The sequence below is a fragment of the Ceratotherium simum genome, chromosome 22 (assembly GCF_057802395.1).
Source record: "Ceratotherium simum simum isolate JZ-2026a chromosome 22, ASM5780239v1, whole genome shotgun sequence".
Lineage (NCBI taxonomy): Eukaryota > Metazoa > Chordata > Mammalia > Perissodactyla > Rhinocerotidae > Ceratotherium > Ceratotherium simum.
In genome coordinates this window covers 42,409,200-42,428,606 of record NC_141921.1, presented here as the reverse complement: position 1 = coordinate 42,428,606, position 19,407 = coordinate 42,409,200, and the positions used below count along the sequence as shown (strand labels likewise).

Below are 19,407 nucleotides of genomic sequence, written 5' to 3'. Positions count from 1 at the left end.
CACCTATCACAGTATGTCTTGGCTTTGATTGAAAAGAACTTCAGAATATCTGGAGGTATGTTTGGTGGTGGTGGGAATGTCGATTCCTTGGCACACTGATGGAATGATCCTAGGATAATCTGAGAGCAGATGTCAGGCCATGCCTCTCTCCCCATCACTTCCTGCCCAGACACAGGGGTCACCACAACTCCAGCATGTGGGGATGTGAGGACAGGGGAAATCATTTGGGACAGCAGGAAGCCCTGACCAGAGCTCCTGCAAGGATGCCAAGGCCTCGATCTGCTGGAGTTCTGATGGTGGGCCACATGGCAGGGATGGCAGCTGCTTTCCTGATGGGACGGGAAAGACCAGGCCACATCTGCATATTTGCTGGAGGACAAGAACTCACTTTTTAAAAGCTCTTGATTCTCTGCACTTCAAAACGTATTTTTAAACTTTCAGGAAATAATTTAAAATACAATATAACACTACCACTTCAAATTCTTTGGAAAACCTTCCCCCCCTTTTTCTAGAGTCTCCCATCCAATGTTCCCTCCTGCTCAGCGGCTAGCAGCTTTACCAGTGTCAGGGGCCAAAGGATGGATTCCATTACCCAAGCAGATGGTGTGCCACGCTGAAATTCAGCGTCGGCCACGTGAATAAGAAGTGCTGCAGTCTAGAAGGTGCAGACTCTGGCTCTCTAAGCGGTCAGGGGACTGTTTATGTCTCTGTCTGCCCTCCACCTGCCCCCTACCTCAGTTTGTCTTCTGGGCTTCTTCTTCACCAGTTTGGTAAACGACTATTTCCCTACCAGGCCAGGGTAGTGGCTCTCCAGGGATTTCTTTAACAACACTATGATTCTGCAGTGGAATTTGTATGATACCATGCAGGGCCCACATTAGTTTCCCCCATTACCCACCTCTCCTTTCTAAATGAAACTGATATTTGAGCAGTATATACACTAACAGCTACTCTGCTAAGCTGTCTGAAAGGATCTTTTCTTCTTGAACCTCTGTAAGGAGATCACTTCTATTTTAGGTTGTTAGCTTGTACCTACCTCTCCTCATTCGTTTTCAGTGGAGCCAAGCCCCTCTGCTGCCCCCGCACTACTGCTGCTGCCACAATAGTCTTTTCCCCAATGTCAGTTACAGTGGGGTTTGCCAAAATGGGTATATCTGGCTTCATGGAAGGTAAAACTACCTAAGCTTCATTTTCCAAGCCTGTGTAGAATAATACCTCTCTAAGATAAAACTTAGAAAAGAAGGACTGCAAAGAGAGTATAAAATTAAAAAGTCTAGGGCTGGCCCCGTGGCTTAGCGGTTAAGTGCGCGCGCTCCGATACTGGCGGCCTGGGTTTGGATCCCGGGCGCGTACCGTTGCACTGCTTCTCTGGCCGTGCTGAGGCCGTGTCCCACATATAGCAACTAGAAGGATGTGCAGCTATGACCTACAACTATCTGCTGGGGCTTTGGGGGAAAAAAAGGAGGAGGATTGGCAATAGATGTTAGCTCAGAGCCGGTCTTCCTCAGCAAAAAGAGGAGGATTAGCACGGATGTTAGCTCAGGGCTGATCTTCTTCACAAAAAAAAAAAAAAAAGAAAGAAAGAAAAGAAAAAAACATAAAAATAAAAAGTCACATTGGTAAATTTCCCATTTTGAATTTCTATATTGGGTGGAAAAGAGAAAAGGGGCTAATGACTAATGTATGGCATACACTCAGTATGAACAAGCAGAAAGCAGAGGCAGCAGCATATGGAGCAGGTCAGGGAGGGGACAGGATATTTTGAATTGCAATAGATTGCAGAAACTGTAAGATTTAAGCAATGAATCACACAAAATTCTAATGAGATTGCTGTTACATAAATTGTGCTGAGAAAGCACAGGCTCTGCCAAAAAAAGCAAACCATTGTCAAGCTTAATATGATTCAGCTACCTAAATATAACAGAAAATCCACCATGGGTTTAGCAATAATCCTGGAGCTAATGGCCACCTTTAGAACTTGGAGATGGAGGAACTTTCATTTAAGGTTGGCACGCTGAGCCACTAGGGTAGAAACTATCTGTTGGCAGATCACCTGAATACCAGATGTTTGTGGAATCCTTGTTTCGATTGGCACTGCGGTCTACAGCTCTGAGGATATCAAAGGAGAGGACATCTTTGCCTGGGTGGACTGTATTAAGTGCCCTCTCTGCCGACTTTCTTCCCTCTGCAAACAAGGATTGTGGCAAAGATGGACAAGACATAGTCCCTTCTGTTTTGTCATCTGAAGAGGTGCCTTCTTAGTCTAGTTACAGATAGGTGCTCAAGATGGCAAAATATTCTCTTAAAAGTTTCAGTCCAATTTACTAGCCATTGTGTGAGGCAAAAGCCTGTGAAGTAGTCACAATTTTCTTCACTCTAACACACTGGGCTCTTCATTAAGGCAAACCAGAGTAAGTGACCCACACAACTAATAAAAGGTTCCTCATCAAATATATGGACCCAGAACTTCTTGACCTTCCAGGAAGTCAACGCTAAGCTGATTAAGTCAATGCTTTATATATGGTTAGGAAGTTACCAAAACACCCTCCCAGGACCATAGAGAGTAATGGAAACATTTTAATATTAGTAGGGCAAAGATGGCAGAAGAGAAGCAGCTACGTAAGCAATAATGAAATGGAACAATCCCTCAATATCAGGTATAAATTATAGTATATTTTTCCTGGAGAACTGGCTGTGATTTTTTCTGAAGTATGTACTGAGTGTTAACTGTGGGCCAGTGGCAATGCTAGATGCCACAGACGACACAATGATAACTCAGGTCAGGGTGAAACACCTGGGCTCTGATGCCCAACTGCCCAGGTTCCAGCCCTGGTTCTGTCATTTCTTCACCCTCTCAGTTTAGGCGAGGTAGTTATTCTGTTGGGACCATAGTCTCCTCACCTGTAAAATGGGATAACAACAGTACCTATTCATAGGGTTGTTGTAAGGATTTAATGAGATGAAGTATATAGAGCACTTAGGAAAGGGCTAGGCACATGCTAAGAGTTTGATATATACCAGATTTATATAGATTTATTTATAAATATACATATAAATATACATATATTTATTATTTATAAATATAGATTCTGTCCTCATGATCTATGTTCAGTTTGAATACAGTCCAGATAGTCTTTGTCTCCTTCATCCTTAAGATACAGGTAAGTCAGCATTAGACTGTTACCAATTGGGAGAAAAACAGAAAAGGAAAGTAACTTTCTCAAGGTCGTGGCCAAGTGCCTCCCTAGCCAGGTTACTACCTCTTGCTTTTCTAAAAGGAATGAGGCACTTACCAGCTCTCCAAAGTGTTTCATGGCATATTCTAACACCCCGGCAGCTGCCTCTGGCTGCTGTAGCTTATTATTAATGCTGGGAAAACAAAAGGAAGAGGTGGTTACACTCAACATGTCAGAGGGTAGGAGGTAGGGGGTCATTTGTGGGCAGACGGCTCACCAGTATGTTGGTGACAATGTCTTACAGATGCACAAAGAGCACGAATTATCTTTTACCACCCAGAAAGCTCAACTTGAATGATTTCATCTGAGGAATGGATTCATCTTGATCCCATACTCCTAATTTTGAGGGGGCAACAGTTGGTAGACAGGAAGCCTTGCTTGCTCTGGGGCCGTTCCTCCAACCAGCACAGACTAGTTTCCTCTCAAATTTGTAAGTCAGGCAGCACACGTCTGTTGTTTAAGAACTAGAAACCTTAGATCCAAAATAACCCCTGTTGTAGAGCACAACCAGATGAGACACCTCTGAGCTTTTAACTCTTACTTCCTCTCATCAGTCGCCTTCACTAATAAGAATAACCAAAACAAATAAAAATCATCAGGCTCTGTGGGTGACACAGAAGTGGCACTGAGGCTGGGTCATCCATGTCAATGACAGAGAATCCCAGGGAGTGTGGCTGTGTAACCATCTTGCCTGCTTGACTCAAAGAGACCATCTCCTTCAAATTCAGATGCCTCCTTAGACCCTCCTCAAGGACCACCCCTTACTCTGCAGCAGGTTGTGAAGGGACTACATCCAGAGTTACCTGCCCAGTCTCTCTGGCGGAGAGATGCTTTTCACTAACAATACACTACGTTGCTGATGTCATCTGCGGGGAGTATGTGGCCACTTGGGGCTGCAGGATTGTAACTGTACTGGGGCAGTGAGGCAGTAACACTGGAAGGCCTGGGACCTGGAGGTGGTTTGTAAGAGAGGCTGCAAAGAGGTCCTGAGAGTAGGAGAGCTGTGGGGCTTAGACCATTGTTCCAATAGGAACTTATGTGAACATGAGGGAAAACAGCAACTAACCCAACACTAGGCAGAAGCTTCAGTTAAGGAAGGAAGGAAAAGAGGGAGGGAACAGGCTTGAGAAAGTCACAAGACAACAACAATTATATCTGTTTATAGGTAGGGAGCAAAATGTGACAGACCAGCTTGGGAGTCTAGACTGGTTTAACGAGCAAGGATCCAGTTTACTGCCCTGAGTACAAACTGTCTACTTGACTAGAATTAATTTTTAAGTGGTTTTTGGAAATTCCAGGATTTGGGTTCAATGTGGTAGTATGGCAAGAGATTGCTGTTATAAATATTATTTTTAAGAACTCAAATTCCACCACATTTCTTCTAATAAAACCAAGAGGGAACTGCCCAGAAATCTGATGAACTAGAGAAGTGAACATTTGTGAAAGTAATAATCTAATGCTTCACGTTTACAAAGCACTTTTCAAATCATCTTCCTAGCCTATCACTCCTTTGACCTCACATAACCCTGAGAGAGTGGGAAGGGCAGGTGTTATCAGTCCCGTTTTACTTTTGAGGAAACTAAGGCCCACAAGGGCAGTGATCTTCCCCAAGGCCCATGATGAATGGAGATAGTCCTCACGTGACCTGGAGCAGTCTTACGTCTCTTCTTTGTTAAGGCAGGTGGGGGATGGAGAGCTTCGGATTTGGAGTCAGAAGACCTGGATTTAAATTTCTGGAGGTCCAGTTCCGCTACTTACAAGCTGTGTGGTCATAAACAAGTCATCTTTTTTGAGTTTTAAATTTCTCATCTATAAAATGGGGCTAATACTACTTCTTTGACAGGGTTCTTTAGGGGATTAAATGAAATAACGGATATGAAATTGCCAAGCAGGTCCTTATAAATGCTTCTTCCCTCATTTGTTTTTGTCCAAGGACAGAAGTTGCTAGAAACATAGTTATATGCTTGTGTACAGAAAAAACACATCTAAGCCTGAGACTTGAGACAGCACTAGGAAATCATCAATGCAAGTTCAAAACTCATCCTGAACAGGACTATTCAAGTCGCGTGCCCAAGCTCTAGGCTCTAGGCTCTGCAACCAGAGGTGAAAGTCACCATACACCTATCGCTCCCTCTTCTCTATCTATAGGAGTAGATAGGCAACCTCATGGTGGATCTCTTGAGTGGACCCACTTGTGCTTCTTATTTATTTATTTATTTATTTATTTTCCCCCCAAAGCCCCAGTAGATAGTTGTATGTCATAGCTGCACATCCTTCTAGTTGCTGTATGTGGGACACCGCCTCAGCATGGCCAGAGAAGCGGTGCGTCGGTGCGTGCCCGGGATCCAAACCCGGGCCGCCAGCAGCGCAGTGCACGCACTCAACGGCTAAGCCACGGGGTCGGCCCAGCCCACTTGTGCTTCTGTGCTCGTCCTAAGCAAAGCAATGAGCTAGAATGTTCTCCATTGAGTCAGTCTGCTGCAGAACTTAGAAATGTTTTTAATTTCACAGTGAAGCCATAACATCATGGTTTCCTTTAGGAAGCCCTATTAGAGTTTTTCCAAGCTGAGAATGAAAAGCCAAGTCCAAAGGGACTAACTCCACTGCAGGTTCATTGTGAAGCAGTTCCCCATTCCTTCTGGCCCCCTAAGTCAGGTTCTCGACTTTGAGGCTCGCTCATGCGGGGCTGGGTAAACTGTATTAATAATTAATATTACTGGGTACAGATTTGTGATTGTCTAGTTCCTCGAACCCAAATAAAGATTTTTGAATGATAAGACAGGAAAAAAGCAAGCCAGTAAATATTCTATATATTATGATATATTATAATCAAATATGTAACATACCATATATAAATATATATAATTATATATTCTATATCTTATTTTTAGTCCTAACATGAACTACTGGGATGGCCCTGGTAGGAATAAACTGTTCTGATGAGGAAGATAAGGTGTTCTTTGCCTGAAAAGATGTTAACCCTATGAATCAGACATGAAAATCCAAGAGTTCTAATAAATGTCTTCCAATCTTGTGTTCTGAAACAAATTATAAACATTACCACAGCTTGCCTGACTCTGGGGATAAAGCAACACAAAAATAGGCAAAAGCTTCTTCTCACACCACTCTCCCACTCATTATGCATAAAAAGAAGAGTTTTACAACAAACTGATCAAAAGAAGGAAGAAGTGACTAGAGACCTCAGAGGAGAAATACAAATTTTACCTTAATATTGCTATGGCTTTGACATACCTCCTCTAAAGACAGACTGACATAGTTTTGCAAAGCTAAAAAGAAAACTCATCATAGGGTCCCATCTCCTTTAGAAGAAAGTCCATAAAAGGCATCTGCATAACACTTCCCACTTGGATGTGTGTGGAGGCAGGCAAGAATGCAGACAGAACCCAGTGGGAAGGAAGGAGAGGGAGTGGGCTCACTGGGGGATCTACTGACCAGGCCTTTAGCAACTGCCATGAAAACTGGGGATGTACCTTGAGATTCACGATAAGCTCTTGTCCAACAGTAAGGACAATCACTGAAAAATTACACTGTTGACTAAATGGACTAAAACATACTCATGAAAAATGAATGGGATCAGTCTGAAGAAGGGTCCCTTTCAAATATTACATTCTTGGCCTCTGATTTGAGGACCTGAATGAAAGAAGGAGATTGTACACCCTTACTTTCAATTGTTCAGAGTACAGATTTGAAGTTAACTAGCTGCTATCACCTGTTTATTCTTTTGTCCTCCCTGTTTTCATTTTATTTTCCAATAGAGCTTTCTCCTTAAGCTACAATGCTCTTCTGTCCCTCTGTGGAGTCTCCCATGCATGCCTACAAGGCTGCTGGAGAACACAACTGCAGATGTAGAGGTTCTAGAGAGGTAAGTGGACAAAACTCTTGGTGATCAAGAGAGTCTGTTTCTTGTTTGGGACCTTCAACTTCTCTTTCCTCCATGACTTCTGGCATTCTATCATGGGAGGCAATGTATTATAACAACAACAAAAAGATATCTAAATTTATTGAGCGCTCATTTGATGTGCCAGGCACTGTGCTTACTGCTTAAATGTGTTATCTCCACCCTATGAAGCAGATGCTATTATTAATATTTCCATTTTATATATGAAGAAACTGTGGCCCAGTAGGGCTGTGGATGTCATCCTTGCCCTTAAAAATTGTACCATTTAAAACAATCTTAAGTAATAGCTAAGAGTACACTGTAAGCTCTGCAAGGGGAGGGGCAGTGTCTCGGCGTCAGGAGGCACCCAGTCGATACCTGTAAAATGAATGAATGAAGCACTGGATGGGACTCGCTCTAATTCCCATGCAGGAGAAAGGAGCCCTACCGTGCCTTCATTTCAACTTCCTCACTGATCCTGTGGCTGACACTCCCCTCTGACCCCTAAGTCCCATCCCCTATTTCTTATTTCCTTTCAGAAGCTACTGATTCACCTTTGATCCTCCTAATACAACAGTCAGCCATGCTGCCAGCGGGCTTTTCCGAGGCAGCTTGTTCAAGGCTGCCAGGCCTACAGACAGAGCCCAGATCACAAAGGATGGGATAAATAAGCCTTCATGGAAGCTCAGTAGTTCCTAGCTTAAGTCCCCAGTCTCTTGCCTACTTGGGTGACACGAGGGTGTCCTTAGAAATATTCCCCTTTTAAACTCAGATGTGATTTTATGAGACTGCTGGGAGAGACTGTATGTTTGGCTCATGTGAAGAAATTACCTTTGCTCAAAAGCTCCCTTAATGAGGAACTCTTGTTTTATGGGGCAGCTGGGAGTTTTCTACAGCCTGTTCTATAAACGCTCCCTTGTGTGCCCCTCAGTCTTTCCCAATTAATGCTGGAGGCTTATAAAGGGCAAACTGTTCAAAGCCGCCGCCCAACAGCAGAGTGCTTAACAACACAAACCAGACCCTGCTGACATTGGTCTGGTTAAAAAGAGCTGACAACACACAAGCTTAGAGAGAATAAGGTTTAGGCAGCAACGTGCCCACGACAACAGTGTGCAGAAATGACAGGTTGACCAGATTTCCCGTCTCCTCTCCATGCACAGAGGCCAGAGGGAAAGGAGAGCTGTGTCACAAGAACTTTCTAAGCTGGTGGATACCGATTCCTGCTGCTGTCTTAACATGGGTAGAGAGGGGTTATTTGTACTCCACTCTGTTTTCCCAGTGAGAACATCCAGTTGAGATCTTCTATAGTTGTGAATCTATAGGGCCAACAGGAAGTGCCTATCCACATAATAAAACTCAGAGCCCACAAAGGAACCTGGTGTTAGAGAGACCGTGAAGAGAGACAGACAGGAAAACACAGTGAATTGAGATATCCAGAGAGGAAGAATACAGACATATTCGCTCATTCATTCCCCACCTCCCCTCCCCCAGCCCAAGATTTAATTTTTATTAAAAGAAGCTGAGTTGAAGAGCTTGAAACTGGGAAAATTCTTGGCAATTGAGGGAAACACTTTCTAGGGTTGAGCGGAATTAACAAACACAGATAAGAAATTGCCTCAATGCCTTCCATACCAAACAGATTACACCAGGCATCTTTTCTCCCTACTATCTGAAAATCTCTTTCCAGAAGTAGGGAAAGTGTGTAAGCTGAGTACGCGACTCAGATGTGAAGGAAGTTCTCGTTGCCTTGGCAGATTCCCCGTCAAGAGTGATGCTGAGAAGCTAGCGCTGGCAGCGGGGCCTATTTACTTCTCCACGACTCTCCCTTTCGAGCTTCTCCTCAGTGCTTTTCAGACACAGGTGGTGACCAGTTTCACTGAGGATGAGACTGACAGAAAGGGTCGGTCATTAACTGTTCAAGGTCTTCATGCTGACCCACAGCAAAGCAATAAGAGAGTCTCCAGCTTGGCATCCAAATGCCACTCCTATCACCTGAAGAGAAACCTGAAGAACTCTTGTTTCCTGAAGGGTTTTCTAGGACTTCTGGCTTCTGGACTGATGTCAAATCCAAAGTAATTTGGCCTGCTAATTCCTTCTTGTATGGCTCATTTGGTTCTCATTTCTTAGTCTTGGCGCCTTGGTGACCTTCAGCTATTAAGAGCAAGGTGATGCAGGACTGTTCAACACAAAGCCCGAGCCTGTCCGAGAGTCAGTCAAATGAGGAGCATCTGCAGTCACATCTGGGGGACCGCTTAGGCTTTCCGAGTGCTCCCATCAGGAATTTATGAGGATGATACACACTCTTCCCAAATGGCTCTGGGCCTTCTTTCTCCTGTCTATTTCTAGTGCATACCACAGTCTGCGTTTTATTTGGTTCCCTGTCAACTAAGAATTCTCTGAATTCCCTTGGCACTAGGCTGGTGACACATGCAACACAGCTGACGGGACCTCGGCAGGTCTGACTGAGGAGCTCCCGAGCAGCCAAGATGGGGCTAAGCTGGACACTGCTTCAGGTCCTTAGCACTATATCAAGCAGTTTTTCTTGTTTCTCTTATAGAGTGGTAACTGCTTCCCATCACCCCGTCATTTCTCCCAGCACTGAGACTTAGCTCTGTGCCCAACGTATGATTAAAGACAAAATGGCTTGATTCCCACACAGAACCAGGAAGATTTGGGGTTGGCTGGGCCCTGACGTCTTTATCATGCAGACACTCTGGGACTCAGGGAGCAGCAAATGGCCTGGGGAACTCAAGGATGCAACAGTCTCTTTTTGAATAGGGTAATTTAAAAGTAAAACCACAGTAACGAAGACAGAAAGCAACGTGAGATGATCTGAGATGTGACATGGAGAAAGGTGGTGAGGGGCAGTTTACACACAGGCAGCAGGGAAAGCGAGGGGGGACTGGCAGGCCTTAGAGTTACCCACTCTAGCGAAAGCCAGTGTCAGGTGATGAAAAGCACCCCTGGGTCTCGCAGGGGCAGACTTTCCTTTCTTGCTTCAGGAACTTAGGAAAAGTAACTTTACTTTTTTGTACATATTATGAAAGAGAAGGCTGGCCTCATTAGATGGTGTCAAAGCTGGGATAGTCAGTGTCCTTGGAGCTCTCGGGGACCTAAGGCACCAAGGTAAAAAAGATTTGGTGCAAGAGAGGTGGCACGCCTTGGACGAACAAATGGACGATCAAAATGGGTTCCTGACTTGCAGTCCAGAGCGGCCTGAGGGGAGAGAGCTCTTACTGTGTCTTCACCCCTTCTTTTGTCTGGTCACAGTTTAAATGGTATGTCTGTCACAATTGCTAGAGGACATGCTAACTCTGTATGTGAGAAAGTGGGGGCGCTTAACAATAAAAAAGATAGAATGCTAACAGGTGTGTAGATTAGGGAAAGGGAGACAAAAAAATTCTCTCTTCATGATTGGTAGGGGAAGTATATCTTTTTTGTTTAAGAAAAATTTGGGGGAGGGAAGCTCACCACAATATAATCACCTTTCCAAAATATGATTTTAACCTGTGCATATTCTGTATAAATAAATACATATTTTATACATAGTGGTGACCAGAGTATTCATATAATTTTGTATTATGCTTTTTCATATAACATAGGCAACTCCCACTTTTTCCAGAGTCTTCATAACCGCTTGTAATGGCTGCATAATCATTTCATCCTGCTGCTAGATCCCATGTATGAACCAGTCTGTGGGCGCACCCTCTTGGCTGGTTGACAGCAGCACTTGTCAGATTACCAGGCCCCCAGGAATGCTGCTTAGGAGCTCACCTTCAGCACTCTATGCTCACTAAGTGATCTGTCCTGGAGAAGTCTGCAAAGCCGGCTCTGGGAATCAGAGTGCCCATCCCCTGAGGATGGACAGTGCTCAGCGATAAGCCTGGTAAGCTGTTCCATTTGACACATCACCACCAGGACCTCCTGGCTGGACATGGGGCCAGGTGCCCTAGCACAGCCCTGCATAAGGCACTGAGAGGCTGCAGAGCCCCAGAGAGTCTAAGTACAAGATTTGTGCTGGCCTTTCAACTCAGGGGCCTGTCAGAGGCGTGTTGTAAAAATGATGAATGGCTGTCGCATTTCCAGGGCTCTGGCTGATTTAGGGAGCTACTGGCAGGCACATCACTCCCAGCATGTCAGCTAGTTAATTACTTCTAACTTTATCTTTCTTGTCAACACTTCTTGACAAATTGGCCATTATCTTTTTATTCTACAACAATGAGCACTGCTCCTTTTCTGGTGACGCCTGGAGGTTTTTCTCCTCCTTTCCGCTTCTTCATATCCAAAGCGAAATGAAGAGCTCTGAGAGAGACGATTAGAAAGAAGCTGTCAGGGAAAGGAAGGTGAAAAGGAACAAATCGGGGGGGAGGGCTGACAGACTGACTCCAAAGCTGATTTTCAACTGCCTTGACTCAAAGCAGAGTTGATATTTTGGGTAAAATTCTGACTTCTTGGCTTCTCAATGTTCAAGAGCTCTGACTCAGTCTATTATGTGGATGAATTTGGGAAACAAAAATTAAATTAAAAAGCTGGCAACTAGTGATTTGGCAGCTTGAACTCTCCACACTTAATTGTATAAGCAGATGTGAGCTGGCCTTCTACTCCATTAAGGAGTTAGGCCACATTGTAGAAATACTGATGCCCATTCTGAGATTAGGGAAAAGAAAAAAATATGCCTACTTTCTTGGTAAGGAAAAACTGACAGAAGAGGACCAGGACACACACTAATTGGATTACTAAGATTCATAGCCAATGAGATATCCAAAAGAATTTGGGGAGACCAGTGGTGTCACCACTGATACATTTCATCATCACTGGGACACACTGTGTCAGAGGTAGCCATGGAGCAGAACCCAGCACCTACTATATTGCATCAGTTCTAAGACGCACACTTTTTTCACACTTGAACATCTCTGAAATCATGATACAGGGTACAATTTAAGGTTCCAGAGCACTGTGCTACAGTTTCATCGCCAGCAGTTTGTTTCCCCTCCCACAGTGATACATAAAAATCAGAAGCAGCTTCTCTAACTCGCCATAAGGGTGGTGTCATTAACTCGAGGTGTTCCCGAGGATGAGCTAGATGCAGTGGCAGAGCAGAGGTTTACTACTGAACCACAGCACGCTTCTCCCCTTAGAATGGTCTTGAGCTGCAAGGAAAGACCTTCTGTCCTCTTGGTCAGCTTTAGGAGAAACCCCAGGACTCTTCCCTTTGTACAGCTTCTCACCGATGCACCGAAAAAGCAGCTTTCCTTGGGGTCTGTAAGACGCTCTATAAAGGCAAGCTGCTGTACAGTGAACCTGCAGGAAGTCTTCAAAGCAGCCAGAAGTAAAGTTACGCTCTACCGGTGATTCATGAGAGAACTGACCCTTGGCTATGGCTGGATGTAAAAGGACATTAAACAAAGATGGGGCTAAGAATGAAAGATACAATCTGTGCTTGTGCTCTGGCCACACAGGGGTTTCCTCTGTCCACCCACTCTGTGCTGCTTGGAGCTTTTCTACAAGGGGTACAGATTCCTAGAGGTACAACTGGCACTTCTGAAGTCAGCATGAGCCCAGAGGTTTGGAATGTGTTTTTGCTGAGAAGTGAGGAGCTATGAGCAAATCCTCACCCCTCTGGATGGAGTATTTTTTCTTCTAGCAGAGGTGGGGGAACAGAACAAGACAGTGTACCTTTTCAGAAGCCAGGAAACAACTGTAAAAGCAGGACTCATACTTCCAAGCAACACAAAAGTGACACTTTGGGAACATGTGTTGAGAATTAAAGACACAGAGTGGGGTTTGTTTGCCCATCAAGCCCTCTGCCTGAAGACTGTACAGCTCAGTCACCCTTACCATAATTGGTGCTCAAGAACAACTGGTTCAATTGTTCTAACACTGTCAAAGAGTTACAGGCCTCTTTTCCTATTAGTGCTGCCCAGGTCAGGGTGGCAGAGGTCCGGCCCACAGGGAAGCTCTGCAGCCCCAGGGTGGCTGCACATGGACTTGTGATCTTGTCCTGCATCCCCAACGGGGTCTTGTCTCTGGCTAAGACTGATTTTCTGCAATTGCAATGTAATGGTCATTTGATTCCTCTTTGGGGACAGACAAGACTTGTTAGGTTCCTGAATAAATTATGGGGAATACAGTAGCCCAGAGAGGTGGCTGTTTTTATGGGAACATGTTACTTTCTTTGGTTTCTCCTCAACATTAGCTGCTGCGTGTGGCCGCTCCGGCTGTGCTGAAGGTTAACTGACAGGCCAATGCAGGCTGAAGTAATCAGATACACGATTTACACAGGCCTCTGGAATAAACAGGAGGGGGACAAAACCCTACCCCAAATGCTCTGTGGTCCTCTCGCTGATCTTTGTATGTAAAGAAAGATGGGTGAGACACAAATCAATCGTTTCCAGGGATACAAAGTGATTATACAATAAGGATGCTACCTCAAGTTACTGATTAAAAAAAGAAGGTGGCTTTTTTTAAGGCGGCCCAGTGGCTTAGTGGTTAAGTTCGCATGCTCCACTTCGGCGGCCTGGGGTTCATGGGTTCGGATCCTGTGCACGGACCTACACACTGCTCACCGAGCCATGCTGTGGTGGCATCCCATATAAAGTAGAGGAAGACTAGCACGGGTGTTAGCTCAGGGCCAATCTTCCTCAAGCAAAAAAAAAAAAAAAAAAGGAAAAAGAAAGTTGAACCAGATGATCTCAACTCTTCCAGGTCTCACTTTTTTGATACTATGACTAAGACCTACAGAAGAAGAATGGACCTAAAGCAGAAGAGAGAATGCAGTGCCCTGTGATGAACTTTCCATGATAAAATAGTGGCCATGACCATGGAGAGAGACTCTGAGTCTCCACAACAGATGTTTCTTTAAGGGAAGAGAACTGTCTGTTGGGAATTCATTTCACAAGTTCCAATTATGTATCTCTTTCCTCTTGGGCTCTGTGCTAAGTGCTAGAGCTATTGTGGTAAGACAGACAAAGGTCTTTGCTTTCACAGAGCTTATAGATGAGTGAAGTAAATAGTCAAAAAACAGACAAACTGAAATAAGTGCTGTGCAGGTAAATACCATGAAGAAAACAGGGCACTTATCGAATAACATGGGGGACTTATTTCAGATTCACGTGGGCAGGGAAGGTTTTTCTGATGAAACGATAATCGCATACTACTTAAATACTGCTGCTGGATATTAACCATGTGTCAGACACTATTCCAAGTGTTTTCTGTGCATTATCTATGTTTAAATAGATTTCCTAGTTGAAGTATAACACATATTTAGCAAAGTATACACCTGAATGTACAGCTTGATAAATTATCTCAAAGTGAAGATACGCTTGTAACTACCACCCAGACCAAGAAACAGAACAACACACTGCCAGTATTCCAAAAGTACTCGAGTCTGCTCCTAACCACAGCTCCTTTCCTCATCCCCAGAGGTAACAACTGTCTGACTTCTGACACAATTGGTTAGTTTTGCCAGGTTTTGAAATCCATACAAACACTCAACATTATGTTTGTGAGATATATCCATGTTGTTGCATGCCACAGTAGTTTTTTCTTTTTACTGCTGAATAGCATTTCACTGTATGAATATACCACAATTTATCCATCTTACTGTTGATGGGTAGTTAGGTTGTTTTCAGTTTTTGGCTGAGTGGTGTTACTGTGAACATTCTTGTACGTGTCTTTGGTATATGTGTGCTCACGTTTCTGTTGGGAATATACCTAGAAGTAGAATTGACGGGTTACAGGGTATGTTCAACTTTAGAAGATACTGACAAATTGCTCTCCAAAGTGGTTTTACCAATTTACACTTCCAGCAGAAGTGTATGAAAATCCCAAATGCTCCACATCTTCGTCAATAATTGGCATTTTCAGTGTTTTCCATTTCAGCCATTTGGTTGGTGTATAGTGGCATTTTATAGTTTTAATTTGAATTTCCATAATGACTAATGAGCTTAAGCAGTTTTTCAGGTGTTTATTGGCCTTTTGGATATCCTCTTTTAGGAACCTATTTAGTTCCTATTTTATGAATAGGAACTAAGTGCCTATTCACATCTCTTGCCAATCTTTTAATTGGCTACCTTTTTTTTTATTGTTTGATAGGAGTTCTAGATATACAGTATACATGGAGGTATGTATTGGAGACACTGTCTTGCCTTTTCACTCTCTGTATGTTGTCTTCAAAAGGACAGAAACGACTCCTTTTATTGCATTTAATAATGTTTTCCTTTATGGTTAGTGTTTTTTGTATCTCGTTTAAGAAATCTTTGCTTATCCCAAGATGCTAAAGAGAATCTCCTATATTATATCTTATATAACCTTTAGTTTTACCTTTCACACTTAGAATTTAAATCTTGCTTGGACTTGAAGTTTTGTATATGGTGTGAGGTAACGGTCAGAGCCTTTTCTCCCCCCTAAGGCTATCTAGCTGACCCAGAAGAACTTATTGAAAAGAGTTTCTTTCCCTCACTGTTCTGTGGTGCTACCTTGTCATAAATCAAATGTCCATTTATGTGTGGGTCTGTTTCTGGACATACAATTCTGTTCCATTTATCTATTTGTCTATCCTAGCTTTATGATAAATTTTGATTTCTAGTCGAGTAACTCCTCCAAATTTGTTTTTATTATTTAAAAATGCCTTAGCTATTTTTAATCCTTTGCTTTATTTAACTTAATCCTCAGAAAAATCCAGTGAGGTAAAATAGTTATGACTTTTATCTCCATTTCACAGACTGGCAAACTCAGAGAAGCTAAGTAATTTGCCCAGGCTCATATAACTATCAAGTGATGGGAAGGGATTAGAACCCAGGTTTGTCTGATTCTAGACCCAAGTATTTAAAGTCCTTCATATACTGCCTCCTTAATCCTCAAGCCAGATGACTCCTTCAGGGCATTTAATATGAATGCATTACAATTTTAAGGAATTCTGATGTTCTAAACCACCCATTTCCAGTTAAAAATCTTGTTTTGCAACTACAAAAAGCCACTTTCCTGGTGAGACTCAGGAAAACAAAACAACAAGAGGTAAAAGCCTCTTGGATTCCTTCCACAGGCCCCTCTGTCTCCAGAATAACAATCACACCCCTCACCTGGACTCATGGGGTCCCTCAGGCCTGGCTCCCCTCCACCTCTCCAGCTTTAACTCTCACCACATTCCTCTCCCTTCTCGACTCCTAAGTCATGCTCAAGTACTCACGTACTCCTACTAAGCCAAGATTTTTCACATAGCTGCACCTGTGCTCAGAATGCCCTTGTCCCACTCCTGGCTACTTCCTCCTTTTTCTGTAAAATCTGGGCATCAATTCACTTGAGAGGCCTTCCAGAACCTCATCTGAGTTGGGCACTCCTCCTCCTCTGTGTCCCCCATCCTAGCATGTCACACTGTCCTAGAGTTCAGCTGTCTGTCTCTCCACCTAGACTGGGAGACACTTGAGGCTGGGCAGGTACTGTCGCTATGTTCTGCAACTTGCATGGTGGCTAACAGAACAGATGTTTGCTCCAAAGTCCTGAGAGAGATCAAAGACAGACTTTTTGCTCGGTGCTATGATTAAATAATAGACTCTAAGAGGGGGCCTGAGAGAAATGATTTCTAATACGTCCAGGACACACTCTTTGGTAGAAGTAGAAATTAGAAGGCTTGGGAAAGAGAGAGAAATACCTTCTGTGATGGACTTGGGCTTTCAGGTGAGATAGAACTAGGACTGAGTGAGAGAAGGGTCAGGTATTAAATGGCTATACACAGTTAGACAAGCTATGACTCATTAAAAGACTTCAGAGGCACTAAAATAGTCCCAGGAAGTACACAATTAAACTAACAACAAGGCAGGTTCCTCTGAGATGTAATCATTCAACAGACTGAGAGTCTGGTACTGAGGGTAGCTGTTCCTCTCCCTCACTGATTTTGAAAGCAATGGTTTAAGTGTAGGCAGGGGCATGAATACACGAGAAAAGGAGGAGTCTCTCCAACGGGGACATTGTCAAGAAAATGAGACGTGACACTCCCTTTTGGGTGGAAGGAGAGCCCACCTCCAGGCCCTTCTCAGCTCTGTAATCCGCAGGCTGCTTGAGTGCTTCTAGTCCTTGGTGCCAGTCCAAGGCCGTGCCACCCAGACTGTAAAGTCTTTGAGAACTTCCAGGCTAAGTTAAAGCTCACTGGCTTTTCTCATTAAGAAAATAAACTTTATTTTCACAAACATCTTTCCCAGCAGCACCAAGATGACCCTCTTTCACCACCAGCAAAATGGAGAAAAGGGAAAACTCTAAGGTGTCCAACCCAGGATTCCCACATTTTCTCAGTCAATTCTCATTTTTAAGGTTACTCTGTTCACTGAAGGGCAGAGAAAGGAAACCGCTCTAGTCCTCCAAATTCAGCCTTGTTTTCTCTACCAGCTTAGCTGTACTCAAAACAAGGGCTTATATTTCCTTCTTTTAGAAATTCAGACTCTATGACATCTTAGGGTTGTGGATATTTTGGAGGATAGATAACCTTCTGGCATGGGAAATACTCTTTTTTTTTTTTAAAGATTTTATTTATTTATTTTTCCTCCCAAAGCCCCAGTAGATAGTTGTATGTCATAGCTGCACATTCTTCGAGTTGCTATATGTGGGACTCGGCCTCAGGATGGACGGAGAAGTGATGCCTGGATGCGCGCCCAGGATCCAAACCCGGGCCACCAGCATCGGAGCGTGCGCACTTAACCACCAAGCCACGGGGCCGGCCCGGGAAATACTCTTAATTAGCTATTTTTCTCAAAATTTTGGGAGGGTTTATTGACATCGGGCAGCTTAGGCAATTTAAGAAAATCTTCAAACAAAAAAAAAGCTTCTGTGTCCAATTTATGGCTTATGTTAGAAATAAGTTTCCAGAAAATAAGTGTCGGAGCATAGGCACTCATGCTAAAAGCTAGATGCTTCTGATCCAAACTCAGGAACCCCCTCCTACCTTTCCTGGAAAGGATTGCTCCATGGGTTGCAAATATGAATGACTGATTTATTTCCTGCCCAGATATGAAAATCTATTCATAATATTTTTCCTGTTTGGGCAGGGGAGGCGGCTACTGGGAAGAACAAACAAAAAGCTGGCTGGGAATCCATAAAGCTCCACTGTTCCATGATGCTTTCTCTACCTTGTCGCTACATGGGAGCTCCAAGACAGCAGGGTCACATGTGATGTTACATATGATTGTATGGCACACGGCACTTCTGAGGCACAGTTGCGGTTTAAGCTCAGTGTCACTGAATGGCCAAGAGATCATCTTGAAGATCCTCATGGAGTTGAGCAGACCCTGCTAAATGATTCTGTTGGATGCTGACAGTTGGGGCCAGGTTCTCATTAGCGAAATGAACTCCATGCAGCTAAGACTGTAGTGCTCAGCTGGGCTAGATACTTGCAAAAAGAGAGCAGGGACTGGCTGACAGTGCCAATTCTAAACAGACACTTTTGAGCAGAATGACAAGTTGCTATAGGGTGCCAGCAACATCCTCTCCCCTTAGTAGGCAAAGGAGACTAGGGAAGTGAGAAAACAAACCCTGAACCACTACTGCTTTTTGATATAGAGGGAAAAAAATGTGGTAACTCCAGCTGCCTGAACAGAAACGACTTTCTCAGCAGCTAGAAGCCCTGACTGGAAAAGGACTCTGGGGGATCATGGTAGGGAAGGAGGGTTGTCAGGCATCAGGCTTGTGTGTGAAGGACCCACACCAAATAGTAACAGCACGAGAGCTGCCTCGGCAGTTCCATAACATGGAAACAGTAAGAGTACGTTCTAAAGACAGAGTTACCATTTAAGGACCAAGGGACCTTTGCATATTTTCTTAGTGAAAAGCTCATTTTAAAGATTTACGGTTTGCTGAAATCCCAGGTTTTTTCCATTTGTTTTCAAAGGAAGACTGTCCTTCAAATATAGTACATAAAAATTACAATATCCCCATTTTCAGGGACATATATCATATATAGAGAATAATTTCAGATTTGCAAACCAGATTGCATAGGAATAGGGAAACATGACTCTAGATATGGATTCATTAGGTGATGGGGATTCTTTTCTCTCTGATTTAATATATTTTCCAAGTTTTGAACCATGGGCCAAGGATGGGCCTGTTCTCTGTTCTGCCTAAAGACTGACGGACGTGTAGCTGACCACCCCAGAACCATGTCCAGCACTCCTGAGTTTTCATCCCTGCTGTCATCTCCGACACCTCTTCGCCAAATGTCAACTGTGAGAAGCTAATACTGGCCCACTCTTTGTTGAAGGAGAAAGTATGTTAAAAAAAGTCAACTGA

At 43.7% G+C, this 19,407-nt stretch overlaps 1 protein-coding gene across 4 annotated transcripts in view; it reads right to left on the bottom strand.

Moving 5' to 3' along the window:
* Positions 1–19,407, bottom strand: part of MTOR (mechanistic target of rapamycin kinase) — a 123,112-nt gene that overhangs the window by 42,817 nt on the left and 60,888 nt on the right. For all 4 annotated transcript variants that reach the window (XR_015555858.1, XM_014783863.2, XM_004425578.3 and 1 more), the window contains exon 29: positions 3,294–3,369. Coding sequence is in view for 3 of the 4 variants with exons in the window: in XM_014783863.2 (XP_014639349.1) it covers positions 3,294–3,369 (76 nt within the window). In the remaining variant the exon portion in view is untranslated. The remainder of the gene's footprint in view (positions 1–3,293; positions 3,370–19,407) is intronic.